Below are 14,845 nucleotides of genomic sequence, written 5' to 3' on the forward strand. Positions count from 1 at the left end.
AGCCCACAATCTGCCCTGAGACTGTGGTATTCACTTGTCGATTTACAGGTTCACACTGTATGCTCCTAGAAAAGTGTCCCAATCCTGCTGTGAACCTCTGCCACAGCTCTGAAGTTATTACAGAAAAATGGAGAATACAGTAATTGAGAACATTAAGGGCCTACTTAGAGGCTTGCTTCACTTCCGTTCAGTATTCTGATCTGCATCAAAAACTAAAAGAATTGTTTAGGCTGTGCATTCACCCTCACTCAAAATCATATATGAACTAGGTTTCTTTAGGTTCCAATACTTAGCGGAATCACATTAGCTCACATTAAAGTGTTATTAGTTTAAAACATATTAAATAAATGTAAGTCCGGGCTTGCATGAATATTTAAAGCTCAAATCACATGGAGAACCAGAAGAAAAAGAAATGGGGAGAGTTCATTGTATAAATACTGATAGGAAAAAAATCCTACATATCAACTTTCTTTAGCAAAATGTGATTTTATTACTTAAATATTCTGGTATTATTAAATGTAAAAGAAAATATTTGAAAAGAAACTAATTTACACTTGTTTTCATTCAGAATGCCAGTAACTCTTCAATGCCTCATTTTGGATTCTTAGGTAATAGTGAATTGCTCGAACATGTTTGGCAGATTTTAAATACAACCGACTGTGTGGTTTCCATATTCATGTATTTCGAATGTGTAACTCCAGGAGAGTAAATTTTGTCTCAACATTTTCTAAGAGTTGCCTTTAAATCACGTCTCTGTGCATATGTATACCGCATACACTTGACGTCTGCCATGTGTATCTGAGCACTGGAAACCAGTCGTGGAACTGAATTGAATTACTGGATTTGAGTTGAAATGAACCCATCTAAACGACCCAGGTCTGCGCTCTTTGAGGATTCTCTCAATAACACTTTTAATTAAAGCAAGAAAAGCAATAAAGTTTAAAAAAAAAACAATAGCAAAAATCCAACATGAACATCAGGTTCCCCCAACACCCATCCCCATTGTGTATCCCAGAACTACCCGAGTATTTCCGGGCGGCGAGTCGCTGGCACATGGTGCCCCAGCGAGCCAGCAGCCAGAGCTCGAAGCCCTGTTAGGTGTAGGAGACCTCACGGACAGCAAAGTATCTTTTCACCCAAACCAATCCACAGCCCATTTCTGCCGAGGGCACCGCCTCAAACCTCGCGGCAGCAACAGACCAGAGCTCTGCGCTGTTTTTGCGCCCTGCGCTCGGGGAGTTGAGGGCGGAGAGGCGCCCCCGTCCATACCGGTACCGCCCCTGGGTAAACCCTAAACTCATATCGCCAAGGGACCTACTCGCCCCGACTCAGCGTCCACTCTCACACTGAGGTCCAGGCCGGGCAAACCAGGCAGGGCGGGGCTGAGAATTAGGGGCGCCGCCTGCTGAAGGTGCGGTACCACGTGCGCTCTGCGCGGACCCGGAATCCTGCGAGTCCATCTCCGGCTAGGCTACTGCAGAACTGGTACCCCGGCTCTAGGGCGGGGCCTTTTTCTTGCCTCGCGCCAGGAAGCCTGCTCCCACCCATCCCCTGCGCGGACTCCTGCGGGAAGCCCCAGGGCCAGACTTGTTCCCTTCGGCTCCTCCCGAGGCTAGCACAGACGAAGGCCCATCGGCGGACATTGATGGCCCAATCCTTTCTAGAATTCGGGCTGGGGGTTCGGGAAGGGGAATCGCTGGGCGGAACTGACCCCCAACCCCGCTCCTCGAGCTTTGGAACCCACTGGTGTTTCCTGGCCGAGTTGAAGAGGCCAGTGTTGGTCCCTTGCTTCCCGACGTCGGCCTCCCCCTCCCTTGAATGCAGCATCTTAGCTGGAGGAAAGCTCGCAGCGTGCCTAGGCCAAACCCTTCTGCGTCTTTTTTCTTTTCCTGTCACTCTCTGTCCGGGATTTCTGCTTTCTCTTACAGAATGCCCGAGCGCGGAGGGGCCTGGAGGAGCCTCCACACTAGTCCCTTTCCTAGGTCCCAAATTTGCCTTTCCCCACAGTTTTGTCTCTGTCATTTCTTATTTCTCTTTAGATTGTCCTCGTTTTCCTTGCCGGCTTAGTTAACATGTCTCTCTGCCTCTAAATTATCTTTCTCTCTCTCTCTCTCTCTCTCTTTCTTTTTTTTTTTTTCTCTCTGCTGTAGCATTAAACAATCCGAGGTGTGTTGAGGTTGGTATGTTGTCCCGGCAACGCAGACAGAAAGAATGCCTTATTGCGTCCCTGGAACATTTCCGGTCACTACAGTTTGGTTTCCCTTGAGGCAGTGCCATCACTGGTTCCGCCATGCAGGCCGCTGCTACCAAGGCTCCGGCTGGCGTGTTCTCTCTCTCTCTCTCTCTCTCTCTCTCTCTCTCTCTCTCTCTCTCGTTTTCTAGCTGTGTATGCCTGTGTTCGGTGAGGATACCATTATCTATGATTGTAAACCAGGCGGGCTATCCAAACCGAAAGCTGAGCACGGTTGGATTTCTGGGCTGCGGGCAAGGGAGATGGGAAATTTTCAGGGATCCAGATGCCCATCTGTTCCTAGACTCCACGCGTCTGCCCCCCTTGCCCTGTAACTGTAGGGCCGCAACATCAATTCCGTGTCCCCCGAAGTGGCTTGGTTTATCACCTGCTCTGCGGCAGGGAGTCGCCTCTCAGCCCTACATAGTGGGAATCGGAGAAGTTAGAAGCACGCTGATCAAGCTTAAGGAGGCACCGACCCACAGCTGACTGGATGAGCAAAAGGGTGGCGGCTAGGCCTGGGTACCGCGCGAAGGGGGCTCTGTGAAGTCTGAACCGAGCACCCGCACTGCAGGACCCGCGGGTCCCCAGCTAGCAGTGGGCGCCCCCTCGGGAACGCACGTTTGTTTTGCGCTCGTTTAGAGCGCAGAGAGCAAAGCGGCAGTTCTGGGGTCAGGTATTCCGGAGCATGGCAAACCCACGGTTCATGATGTTTGGCCTAATCCTCTGCACTTCACGGGTGCTGGCAGGAACGAAGGAGCGGCCGGTGTCCCCTCCCTTAATCCACACCCCCAAAGCCAAAACACACACGCGAGATTCACCGAAGCATCCCACAAATACGAAAACTAAAATCAACTCTCTCACACACACAAAAAACCAACCCGAAGCATCCATCCAAAAGCGCAGCTCATAAAAACAAAATCAAAATCGAAGAAAACAAAATAAACACACAATTTACCCGTGTAACACCCACTAACGACACCCACTAACCCCAAATTAGAACACACCAAAACACCGCGAAGAAAAAGCCTTGCAAAGGACAAACAAAAGGACAATCTGCAAGGAGAAAGTACAAAAAACACACAAAATCAAAATATACAAGACAGAAAATAAAGCCTAACAAAAAGACATAGACAAAACTAAAACCACTAAAATCAATTCCACGAAAAAACAACACACAAAACACCCGAATCAAAAGATTCTCATAGGTCATGAAAAGAAAACTCAACAGAAAATAAAAACAAAACAAAACCCTCTAAATGGGGAGGGGGGGAAACCCCAACAACTCCCGCCCCCATCCCGGGGTGAAATGTCAATTCCGGGAGGGCTTTTGATCTCCAGGCGCGGACAGGCCGCTCCTCCCTGACGCTGCCTCCCGGTGCGGGCGAGGCGGGAGAGCGGGAAGCCGGAGCTGGGGCCGGGCTGCGGAGGGAGAGTCCAACGCTCCAAGATGGTCAAAAATCAAACCGCTGAGTAGGGACCCCGGACCCGCAGGCTGCAGGGAGGAGGAGGCGCAGGGGGACTGCGCAGACCACTTGGTGGGGGGGTCGTTCGGGAATCCACAGCCACGTTTCCGATTGTGGAGAAATCTGTTTAGTGGATACGCGTTGTCCGGTTCCCGCTGCCCGCCCCCCTCTCCTTGAACTCTAGGCTCTTCCCCCTAGGTTGCGGCCCAGCCTCGTGACCACCCCCTCCAAAAAACAAACACTCGCAGAGGACGATTCACTCTCCGAAACTGCCATTGTCCGGCGGGCCAAGAGTTCTCCTGCGGAGCACTCCCCCGCCCTGGAGAACCTTTCCTCAGCGACCACCCCGCATCAGGGCCCCACAGGCTTCCTGTGACCAAGTTGAGCAGCTGGACTGGGGAGGGGGAATGGGGAGGGGATCCTGGAGCCTGGGCGGAAGACAGCGGGCTGGACATGCCACACCTCTGCCCATCTGATTTCCCCCCTGGAATCAAGTCCCGGGGCCTCAGGAATGCCGCAACGTCTCCCGGCCTGAGGGCAATGGGATTCCATTTATAAGCCGGGGTAAGGTGTCCAGAACTCCGCCAGTCTCCAGAGATGTTCTGCTCAGTCCGGGTGCTCCAAAGAGGGGACTCGGAATTTATCTCCAGCATTTCACAGATTAACCTCTGTACTCTGGGCCAGAACGGGACGTGCTGTGGGAAGGAGATCTGGGACCTGAAGACTGAGTGGGACCTGCAGGCTTTAGGAATCTGGCACTGTCCTAGAGTTACAGGCCCAGCCATAGTATTGGTTCTGCAAACGGGGGTGGGGTGGGGTGATTGGGAACCCTGGGGGCGGGCGCCGCCCTAGGGGTGAATCTGAGGATGCTGAAACTTCCCATTAATACCTGACAGCACTGCTAGCCTTTGCACCCCCTTAAAAAGCACCTGCTTGGCAGAGTGGCTAATTTCTTTTAAAAACAAAAACACGGTCTGGGCTAACAAATACAGTGGGTTTTGCACATGGTGGGATCACCAGCTCCGACCATAGCACAGAGAGCCACGACCCCCAGACGCAGGTTTCATAGAGAGTTCGGGGTTCGGCTTCATTCTGCCGGTTCCCGAAGGCGCGCGGACCAGAGCCCCGCGCAGTCTGAAGCCTTCCTTCCCTCCCCCCCATCCCCTATAAAAGTCCGGGGCGGCGCGGCGGCAGTACTGCTGCTCTCCGGGTTTCTCGCTGCTCTGGCCCGGCCCGGTCCGCCCCGTCTGGCACGCTGAGCAGGCCCGGCTGCACAGCGCGGTCGCCCTTTCCCGGCTCCGGGCCCGCAGTGCGGGGCGGCGCGATGGGGGCGCGGCGTGTCTGGGGACATCTTGTGATGTTGGCGAGAACAGGACATGATCTCACATGGCGAGAAGCTCTTTAGTTCCTTAATCATTTCACGGTGCCTTCGGACGCTTTTTTTCCACCTAAAACGTTTAGTTTCAGCTCAGTGATCAGCTACCCCAGCTCGGCGGGGGAGCGGAAGGCTTGAATTATTCCAACCTGTGAGCGGCCCGGCATCAAAAAAAAAAAAAAAAAAAAAAAAGTCACAAAAAAAAGTGGAAACTTTTTTCCCTGTCCATTCCATCAAGTCCTGAAATATCAAAATGGATTTAGAGAAAAATTACCCGACTCCTCGGACCGGCAGGACAGGTAGGACCGCGATATGGGCTCCAGACATGCTAGCTCTGGGACACCACCGGGCACTGGTCCTCATGCCTGGTGACCCTGGAGGAGGGTGGGGGGCGGTGCGCCGTATTTTCTCAGGGATTGTATATCTATCTGCAGCGTGTTTGTATATCTTTTAACCAGTCTGTTCACACATTTCTGCATCAGTCCGAGTGTCTTTGAGTTTGCCTGTTTCTCTGTTTCTGAATGTTTGTATTGGTGTCTATTTGGAGGTGAGTAAGTTTGGGTCTGTGTGTTTACATAAGGAGCTCAGCGTGTGCATGAGTGACAATGCGTTCAGTGTGTCCCTGTACATGTATTTTTTAAATGCCTGAGTATGTGTCCAAGAGTTTTCGTGTCTGTGCATCTTTATACCTTTGTATGGATTAGTGTGTGTTTATGAGTTGGTGTTTGTATATATGTTCTTTTAAGTATTCAAAATGTGTGTCTGTGAGTGTTTTATATATAGTTTAGATAAGTGTCTGAGTGAACTTCTGTTGCTTTGAGGAGACTCTGTGTTCAGTTGTATATTCCATATTATTTTGAAAGTGAGGAAGGGGTAACTACTTTGACTCTTCCATTTTTGGATGTCCAACAACTGTCCAATGTGTACATCAATCCTGTAGAATGCCTGCCTGTAGGCACAGACATGGGTCTGGGGCCTATGTGGGGTCTACTGTTCTAAGCATGTATAGTCAGGCCCAAGTCCCATATTGTTAGGGGATGGAACCTGGATTGGAGGTGAAAATTCAGGGTCTGGGCCCTTGGTGTGCAGTGTGTACAACTGTACTCTTTGGGCACTGTGTTAAGACCACCATTTGTACACGAGGGTCTCTTGTGGCAGGTACATACTTGGCAGGTGAGAGTGGGCTACTTTTTGCCTGTCTTTGCTTTCACCTAGACTAGCCTCAGGCTCTGGTTGCATGTGTGCATGCACGTGCACACATGCACTGTATGCTCAGGTTCTATCCTGTGGGTGCCGCTCCAATGGAGGAGAGCACAAGTGGGTGGATGTGTGTGCCTAGCCAAGGCATTTAGCTCTGGTGACTATACTCACACACGCTTTCTTGGCACAGGCTCATAAGTCTCCTACAGGGCCAGGCACTGGGTAGCAGTGTGTGTTTATGTCTGAGAGGAGGTGGCAGTAGGCCTCTGTCTGTTCTGAGGCATATGCTGATGCAGGCCTCTTTTTTTTTTTTTTTTTTTTTTTTTTAGGTGGGGGCTATCATGCCAAATCCCACACAAACACACTCTCAGCCCTGGCAAGAAACTCCCTTCCCCCATCCTAGGGCATCTGTGAACCCTTACCTCTACTCCAGCTCCAACCAAAGGTCAAAGAACAGAAAGGGGTAAACTTAGACCCCAAACCCAGGACAACTTCTTGGGCATAGATGTGTTTCTGAAACAGCAACTGAAAAGAAGTGAAGGCGAAAATCTAAGAGGCAGGGGAACCAGAAGAGCCTTCCTGAGATGAGGGTGCAGAAAAGGGAAACTGGAAACCTCCTTTTCCTCACGTTCAATCCCCAGCCTTTCTTTCCCCAGGTGGTGAGGCCTTCTCTAGATGGGACACCTAGAGGTGCCTGCTCCTGGTACTAGAGGTTGTGCATGCATTGGAAATGGGTTGGAGGTACACCAGGGTCAGGGAGAGGGTCTCTGTGGCCCACCAGCTGGGCTGCCTCTTCCAACAAGCTGTCTACAAAGAATGTAATTCATGGCGGTCGATGGGCTCTTTGATTAGTTCAATCGCCTGAATAATCGTTTAATCAATAAAGCATTTTATTCCTCTGTGGCGCTGGACTGGGTGGGGTTTGTGTAAGAGGGAATCCTAGTAGGATTGGACCTTAAAATCCTGAGAACCACACCCTTTCCTCACCTGTTGGGTTGGGGTAAGGGCTGCTTTCCCTGGAAAGGGTGACAGCTAGATGATACTGCACTTCTGCCTGTCTGTATAGACCTTCCTCCTAGCTGGAAATATGGGGGGCCGGGCTAGCAGGGGTCCAGGCTGGTACTCAGGACATCCAGGTTTGGTTTCTGGAAAGGTTTCTCCTCTTTCCCAACCTCTACAACTTTCATAGACCACTAGACTTCCCTTTCCTTCCTTCAGAACCTATTCATATTTTATTCCTTCTCCAACCTCAGTATCCCTATCTGTACAGTGGTGAGGAAGTATATCCTTGTTCTAAGCTCAAGGTTTGGCAAGGTCATAGCTTAGCAGAAATTCCCTTAAGGATCTTCTTTTCTGGCCTTTTCATTGTAGTGTGGAAAAAGAAAAGAAGAGATACAGAGAGAGCAGGGACTTCTGGAGATCTCAAAACAGGAGTTATGATGAGAATAGGAAGCAAAAACTCCTTGCCCTTAGACAATAAGATATTCCCACTAAGAGAAGAGATAGATTTCTACCCTCCCACCTCCCCCCACACCCTTGGAAAACTACTATTGGGTAAGCCACCTGCAGTGGGAGACCCTGAGTCCCTAGGCCAGGGAGACCTGTATAGATTGAACACTTCCACTGGGCACTGGCATTCAGTCTCAGAGCTCTGGAATGATCCCAGAATGGAATGATAATAATACTCTTCATCTATGGAACTTTATCTCATAGAGCCTCCAGAAGTGGCATTTCAGAGGTTGCTCTCTGCATTAGGTGCAGAGGAAGCTGAGGCTCTAGAAGAAAGGGCTGCCCCCAGTCTCAAGTCTTTGAGAAAGAGTTTGTTTTAGTGATCCTGGTGTCTGGGGGGCGGGGGGGGGGCGGAATCCAGGCTGATAAAGATAACTAACTCCAATACAGGTGGTGTACTTGGTTCTTGAAAAACCTGGCTCAATTCTCCCTTCTCTCACATATCCTTCAAGATTCCGCAAACAGACTTGGGCCAAGTAAGACAGACTTCTGGTTCAGGTGTAGAAAACGATGCAGGATTTTTTGTATCAGAGATTGCTTTGTAATTTCAAGCCACTTGCTTTCTTTTGATTTTTTTTTTTTTTTAAAGGAAGGTTAGAGAGAACCTACCAGGTTAAGACACAGATGCCCATAGCATCTCTGATCTTCCCGAACTGAGAACTGGTCTGAGTCCCCTAAGTCCTCGCTTTCCCAAGCAAGAGCTGGGAAATGGGTTGGAGTCCCCTGCGGGAGTAGATCTCAGCTTCACAGGGCTCTGAACAGCCCCAGCTTTCTGACCTACAGTTTTGCTGTGCGCTAGAGGGAGTCATGCAGAGGCGAAAAAGGGGAACCCGGAGGGGTGTGTGACCGAGTGAAGTGAGGTCTCTGGCTGCATACCGAGGTGGACGCTCTCTCCAAAGATGTTTTAGCTCTTCAAACATTATTCTCAATGGGCTTTCTTCCAATAGCAAAACTTTTCAAAGGCGATTCGATTTACATAAATTAAGTTTCTACCTGGATGATTTCCTTTCCCGGTCTCTGTCCCCTGCGCTTCTCATAGGGTTGATCCCAAAGCCCCGCTGCTGAAAGAAGCCATGAGAGACTTTAAAGCACAACCACGATCAGCGCGCCGGCGAGATCAGCTCGTTGCTAGTCTCTTTCTTTTGGACATAGCCTGCGGCTTCTGGGCGTAGGGAGACAGGACTGAGGCGCAAAAGTTGGGTTCAGCATTGGAATCGCTGTGTAATCTCGGGCTAGGAATGTAACTTCTCTGGGCCGCCATTTGGTGGCCTGTAAGGCTGGGGTAGGTGGCCACACCAGTTCTGGTCGCGCCTTGAGTTCGGAAGTTCTTGTAGGCTGTCCAGCTCAGGTGGCGATGAATAATCCCCTCTCACATGGGAACTTCCTTTCCGAGGCGCATCACAACGTGGCTACTTTCTGCGCACAGGTTAGACTGGTCCTGTGTGAGCACACATCCAAACGCCCCAAAGAAGTGGAACACCTACTGAGTGAAAGGGAATCTGTGCTACTCCTGTTGGAATAATATCTCTGGTTTCATCCCATTCCCTAATGCCCCAGGGATTCTGTTCAAGCTTTACAAAGAAAACCGGTTCTTTGATTTGGCAGCATCCCTCCTCCTCCATTGACACCCAGCTATGCCTAGCCAGAGGAGTCTGGAGGAGAAGTTTGAAGAAAAGTTTACAGCCTTTTTTTCTGCCCCAGCTTGTTGTGTGTGTGACTTTGGACAAGTCACATCCACCTCCTTGCCTCAGGTTCCACATCTGTAAAATGGGGGAAGCATAGCCTCAGAGCACTTTAAGTTCTAAGACTCTAGATCTGGATTTGTAGGCCCAATCTCAAGGAGCAGAGCCACATGTAGGGTTGTCACTGGCTGCGACTCTTAGGTCTCCATACTCCCTCAGAGGATTTTCAACCCACTGGGCACCATGGGATGAAGCCAATTCTATTCCATCCTAGTTTCTCTCCTGTGGTGACCTTCCTGCTCCAAGGTGGGGGTTGGGATTGGTAACTAAGATGTAGATCTGCAGAGTCCCAGGCAATGGAGAGATACATCACTTCCTCTGCACACCATGGCCTCCTGGGTCCCTAGAGGCCTGCGTGGGGGCTGTTTTCCACAGCTGTGCCCCGGCTGGGGTGGGGTTGGGTGTCAGCACCGGAAACTTGTCTACCGGTCAGGGACAGCTGGGTCTGAGACAGACACAGAAAGTGGATCCAAGGGCAAACCCAGCTTAGAGGTATGAAAAGTGAAGCAGGGGTAGAGAGAGGGGAAAGGAGAGAAAACAGGCTGACAATGAAGCCAGGGATCCTCCCAGGATCAGCCTGTGCTCTGTTCTCTGGAACAGGCCCGGCTTATGCTTAATATTAAAAGATCATCACTTATGAATTTGAAATGGTGAATCTTCAGACCATTCCTAGAAGCTGCCAGGGGCAGAAGAATGCTCAGTGTCTCTGTGGGGGGTGAGGGCTGGCACACTGTAGGGCTCACAAAACTATAGCCTTCTAGGTGAAGAAGGGCTGACAAATGCTTCCTTTTAAAGGTCCAGTTATTTTGATTGTGTTCCTAGAGTCTTAAAACCCTGAGAAACTGAGACTGTCTGGTCAAAGACCACTTCTGTATCAGGAAAGTTCAGCTAGAAATCAATCCTTTTTTTTTTCTTCCCCACAAACACTACAGGAACTTTTGGCTAGGTGAGGTGAGGTTTTTCTGACAGCTGGAAGGTACAATATTGTTTGCTGGACCCTTGCAGATATAATGGGTGCTTAGCCACTTGCTTCAGAGACTATCACTAGCACTGGAGAAGAGAGGGCTCACTCAGTTCCAAGATACCTTGTGGTGGTGGTGGTGAGGGAATTGCTCCTGCTGACAGAAGTATTCAGCTGAAGCATCACCAGCCCCCACAGCCGCTAGCAGCATCTAGTCTGAAGTTGGAAGGAGGGCCTACTGCTCTGTGCTTGGGCAATTTGGCCCACAGCCTCAGATGGCCTCTTTCCCCAGAAATGCTCTGGATATTAATTTTAAAGGATTATTACATATCTTTCTCCCCAATGTCTCTGTCTTTGGTTAATGCAGAACTGTAAGTTCTGCAGCTAGAGGAAGGGAGAGGGTAAGACAAAGAGGAGGTTGTTGTGGCTTTGCAAGTGTTTGATAAAATTCTGAAGTGTTTTTCCTGGAAGGAGCTTTCATCACAAATGAGTTTACACAACTCTGCCCATTTTACAGATGAAGAAAAGGAGGTCAGAACTGGCAGTTATGTGCATACTAGGTGTCCATCATCTAGATTGAAAGCAGGACCTTACTGCACTTCGTGGCTTCCTCTAACACTCTCGGGTGGGCTTTTTGTTTTGTTTGTTTTTCCCTTCTGGAGACTATTCCCTCATTTTCCCCCCTCACTCCGCTTCAGCCGGCCGCTAATGCCTCAGGGCGTTCCAGGATCCTAACCGCAGCGGGGAAGTGCGGACCCGGGTAGGAGCAGCAACTAGACACTCTAGGCACTGCGTGGGCCCTCTTCTCCCTTTCCCCTCCCCCATCCACAATCCACTAGGCCTTGGCCCCGCGCGTTTGTCAATGAACGTGGCGCCGCCGCTCGGGCCCCGCCCCCCATTCTCTCCCATTGCCCAGGTATCGGCTAATCAGGCGGAGCTCGTGGGTTGCTTAGCCAATAGGGCGGTGTTTCGGACCAGGGCTGGATGCCTTCATTCTGATTGGCTTGATGGAACATGATTGGCAGGTTAGCCCCCGCCCCGCCCCCGCCCGGAGGGAGGCTGAGCCCCGGGCGGCGCTGTCCACACGCAGCGGGTCCTGAAAGCGGCTCCGGGGCGGCGCGGTGGCGCACTGTGCGCGCCGAGCAGGCGAAAGGCTAGCGCCCGCGGCGGCAGCAAAAGCACCGGCAGTCAAAGCCGGCAGTGGCTTCATCTTAGCACCGACAGTCTTGGCGGCCTTGGTGGCGGGAACCCTCTGCTCTCTCTTCGGTCCCTCGCTCCACGCTTGGGGCAGGCGCGGCGGCTGTCCCGGAAGAGGCATCTGGAAGACAGTCCAAACAGAGCCCCCAAAAGAGGGCAGCGGGGTTCGAAGAGTTGGTAGGCGTGAGGCAGATAGCCGGGCGAGAAGGAGCCGGTCGCTGTTGTCCCCTTTCCTGTTCCCAGCGATGGGGAAGCAGCTGAGGCCGCGGGAACTTTGAAGGCAGCGGGTCCCTGGGTTTGAGGGTTGCAAGCTCCTGGGGACTCCGAAGTCTCTCCGCCCCAACATCAGTGGCGGAAGCATCTCCGAACCCACCCGGGCCCCTGCGCAGCCAGAGAGGAAGTTCTCCGCAACTTCGTCTGAGACGTCGGAGAGGCAGTTGTAGAGAGGCGGAGGGTGCAAGTCCGAGCCCCAGAGACTCAGAGAAACAGAGAAAAAGGATCTGGCGGAGACCAAGGGGTCGAGGTGGGACCCTAGAGGCAGCGAGGCCGCGGAACCAGCCTGGCAGCCGGCGGGCCTCGCTGCTTCCTGAGTGAACCTAAGGGCCGTGTGTTCCGGTGGCCTCCTGAAAACTGCTCCTGCAGGGGACCGGGGGCTCCTAGCGGTGCTGGAGGTGGGCCCCTACGCTATGTCCCCGAAGCCGCGGGCGCCTTGGCCGCAGCTACCCCGGGCTGGGCCGGGAACCGCCGCCTGAACCAGCCGGGGAACGAAGCCAGTCAGAGTTGGGCGCCCGCTCCCAGACCGACTGCGCTAGCGCCGTTTCCCGCCTCTCCGCGGAGCTTTTGACAATCTTCAGCAGGGAGGCTCTGGGAGAGACCCTAAGACTCCAGCAGTGTTTTCTGAGCCTGGCTCGCACGGTGCCCGGCCTGGTGGCACGGTTCCCTAGCCGCCCTGGGCAGCCCCTTGGCGCCGGGAGGCGGCGGCGTGGGCCGGCCTGCAGTCTGGAGCGCCCCGATGGAAATACACTGTAAGCACGACCCGTTTGCATCCATGCATAGTAAGTAGGCGGCGAACTCGCTTCTCTCACTCTCCGGCCGGGACCGGGTTGGGGGTGCCGGACCGCGGGGCAGGTCCTAAAGCTGGGAGGACCCTGGACCTCTGTAGCTGTGTAGCCAACTTTACAAAGTGCCAGGGCTTCCAGGCAGGGGACGTGGAACAACACACTCGGCCGCCCAGGCCAGAGTACCTGGTCCTGGAATCCCGCCTCCAGCAACGCGTAGTGTAGGCAGCGAGCTGCAGCCTTTCTGGGGCTCCAGCAGGGACATTTCAGAGCATCCGGAGAACCCTGGCTGGGACTCATAGAGGGCTCCGGGCTGGGCCAGTTGGAGGGCACGAAGTTGTTGCGAAAGGTCAGTCTGAGTCTCAGACGGTGCCCCAACCCTGATGGCGCCTTTTTCAGCCTTGGTGGGTGATCAAGACTGCCGTTTGGAGGGAAAGCGGGGCCTTGACCAATCTCTGTATTTGTAGAGGAAGAGGTTGAGAGCTAAGAAAGGACACCGGGTCCAGGGCTCCAAGGGCGTCCTGGAGTTGAGGAGGGGGATTTGAAAAATCAACGAAGTCGTGCTCCCTGGGCTAAGCTTCTGCTTAGGAGACGGCCAGTTCATACAGAGACCCTTAAAGACCCCATTGGGTCCTTCCCTGCAGGACGCCTGCCTCGTGGTGGCTTCTCCCCTAAAAAGAAAGAAAGAAAGAAAAAAGAAATAAAGAAGCCAATTAGTCATCATACAGGCGCCCCCACCTTCTGAAAGTCGCTTCGTGTGTAGGAGACGGGAAGGGTCATTTTGGGCGCAGGTAAGGTCCGCCTGATTGATCCGGGATCCTGCCAGTTCACCCATTAGCACAGCCTCCTGTGAGATGAGCGCTCCTCTCACGGTGAGTTAACGCTGGATTAGATTCGGAGATTTCAAGGAAATTCGAAGTGGAACGAATCGCGTTTCCTTTCTGTTGGCTGTGGAGCCGGCGGAGGAGGCTTTGGCAACAACCAGTCTGGTGCCCAGCTCCGTCTCTGCAGGTTGCAGGTCAAGGAGTTACTCAGTGGCCAGGAGCCCTCTCCAACCTCTGTTAGCCCAGGATTCGGTTTCCCTAGCCGTGGGTCCCCCATTTAACAAAGGCAGCAGAGACCCGGCTGGAGAGAAGGCACGCTTCCGGGGCGAGAATGTCCGCGGCTGCCAGGGAGTGCCGAGTGGCCTGGCAAGCAGGGGAAGGCTTGTCTAGGCAGCTGGGCTGGCTGCAGGCAGGTCAGTTTCTCTTTGTGTGAAAATTCAGAGTCGAAGGTAATCCTCCAAAGCGGTGGGTTTGGGCACAGAAGCCTCTTGTTCTGGTACCAGCCCAAACGATTCCTCACCATTTGGGGCCTGTGCTCAAACGGTTTCCAGTCTGTAGTGACCCTAGTGCTCTCTGCAGTCTTTTTCCTGCACATACTTGAGCCTGGCTCTGGAAAAGCTGTGATCTTACAGAAGGAGCCTGAAAACAAATGAGTTGGGAGCAATACTCTGAGAGGTGAGCAAGCCCTTGGCTCAGCCAAGAAGTAAATGGGGGACAAGATAGGGAGAGCTGCCCCCAGTGCTTCTCTCTTTGCTGGCTGGAATCCACAGGCCCCTGCTGCCTTCTTCTGCCCAGAGCTCGGCTGCTCTGAGGCTGAGGTCGTTCCCAGCCCTTGGGGAGATAGTATCAGACTAGGTGGTCTCCTGGCTGTGGATCAGCATGGAGAAAGCAGCTTCTTCCAGGTGCAGATTAGCCAACGGCTAATGTCTGCCTGTGCCTCCTTGCCCTGGCCTATAGTCTGCCCCCTCCTCCCATTTTCAATCTCCCTGGCAGCACTGTGGGGGTTGGGCCCCAGCCAGCCTAGCTTCCAGAGCTGGTGCAAGCCCTTGGCTTTTTTTGGAAGAACCTTTGGTTCTGGCATCCAAAGCTGTTTGCTTGAACAATATAGGCCAGCTCTGGAGCCCAATTTGCAGGCGGTGGGGATGGGGGAGAAAAATTGATTCTAGGTGGTGGTTGTAATAAATAGGGGCGCAAAATCCCACTTCCTCATCTTCCTTGCTGGCCCTGGTTGATTTTTTCCTGCCCCAATTCTTCAACCACCACTTTTAAGCAAACAGCTTCTA

At 52.4% G+C, this 14,845-nt stretch overlaps 1 protein-coding gene across 8 annotated transcripts in view; it reads left to right on the forward strand.

Moving 5' to 3' along the window:
- Positions 1-5,324: 5,324 nt before the first annotated feature.
- PAX5 (paired box 5) overlaps positions 5,325-14,845 on the forward strand; it is a gene marked incomplete at both ends in the record, with an annotated part of 185,926 nt that continues 176,405 nt past the window's right edge. For 7 of the 8 annotated variants that reach the window (XM_081280521.1, XM_081280524.1, XM_081280525.1 and 4 more), the window contains one exon: positions 5,325-5,370. In XM_081280521.1, the coding sequence (XP_081136647.1) occupies positions 5,325-5,370 (46 nt within the window). Of the gene's footprint in view, positions 5,371-12,692; positions 12,736-14,845 lie in introns of those variants that run through there. The other variant, XM_081280522.1, reaches the window with a different exon arrangement.

The sequence above is a fragment of the Spermophilus citellus genome (assembly GCF_964194105.1).
Source record: "Spermophilus citellus genome assembly, chromosome: 2".
Lineage (NCBI taxonomy): Eukaryota > Metazoa > Chordata > Mammalia > Rodentia > Sciuridae > Spermophilus > Spermophilus citellus.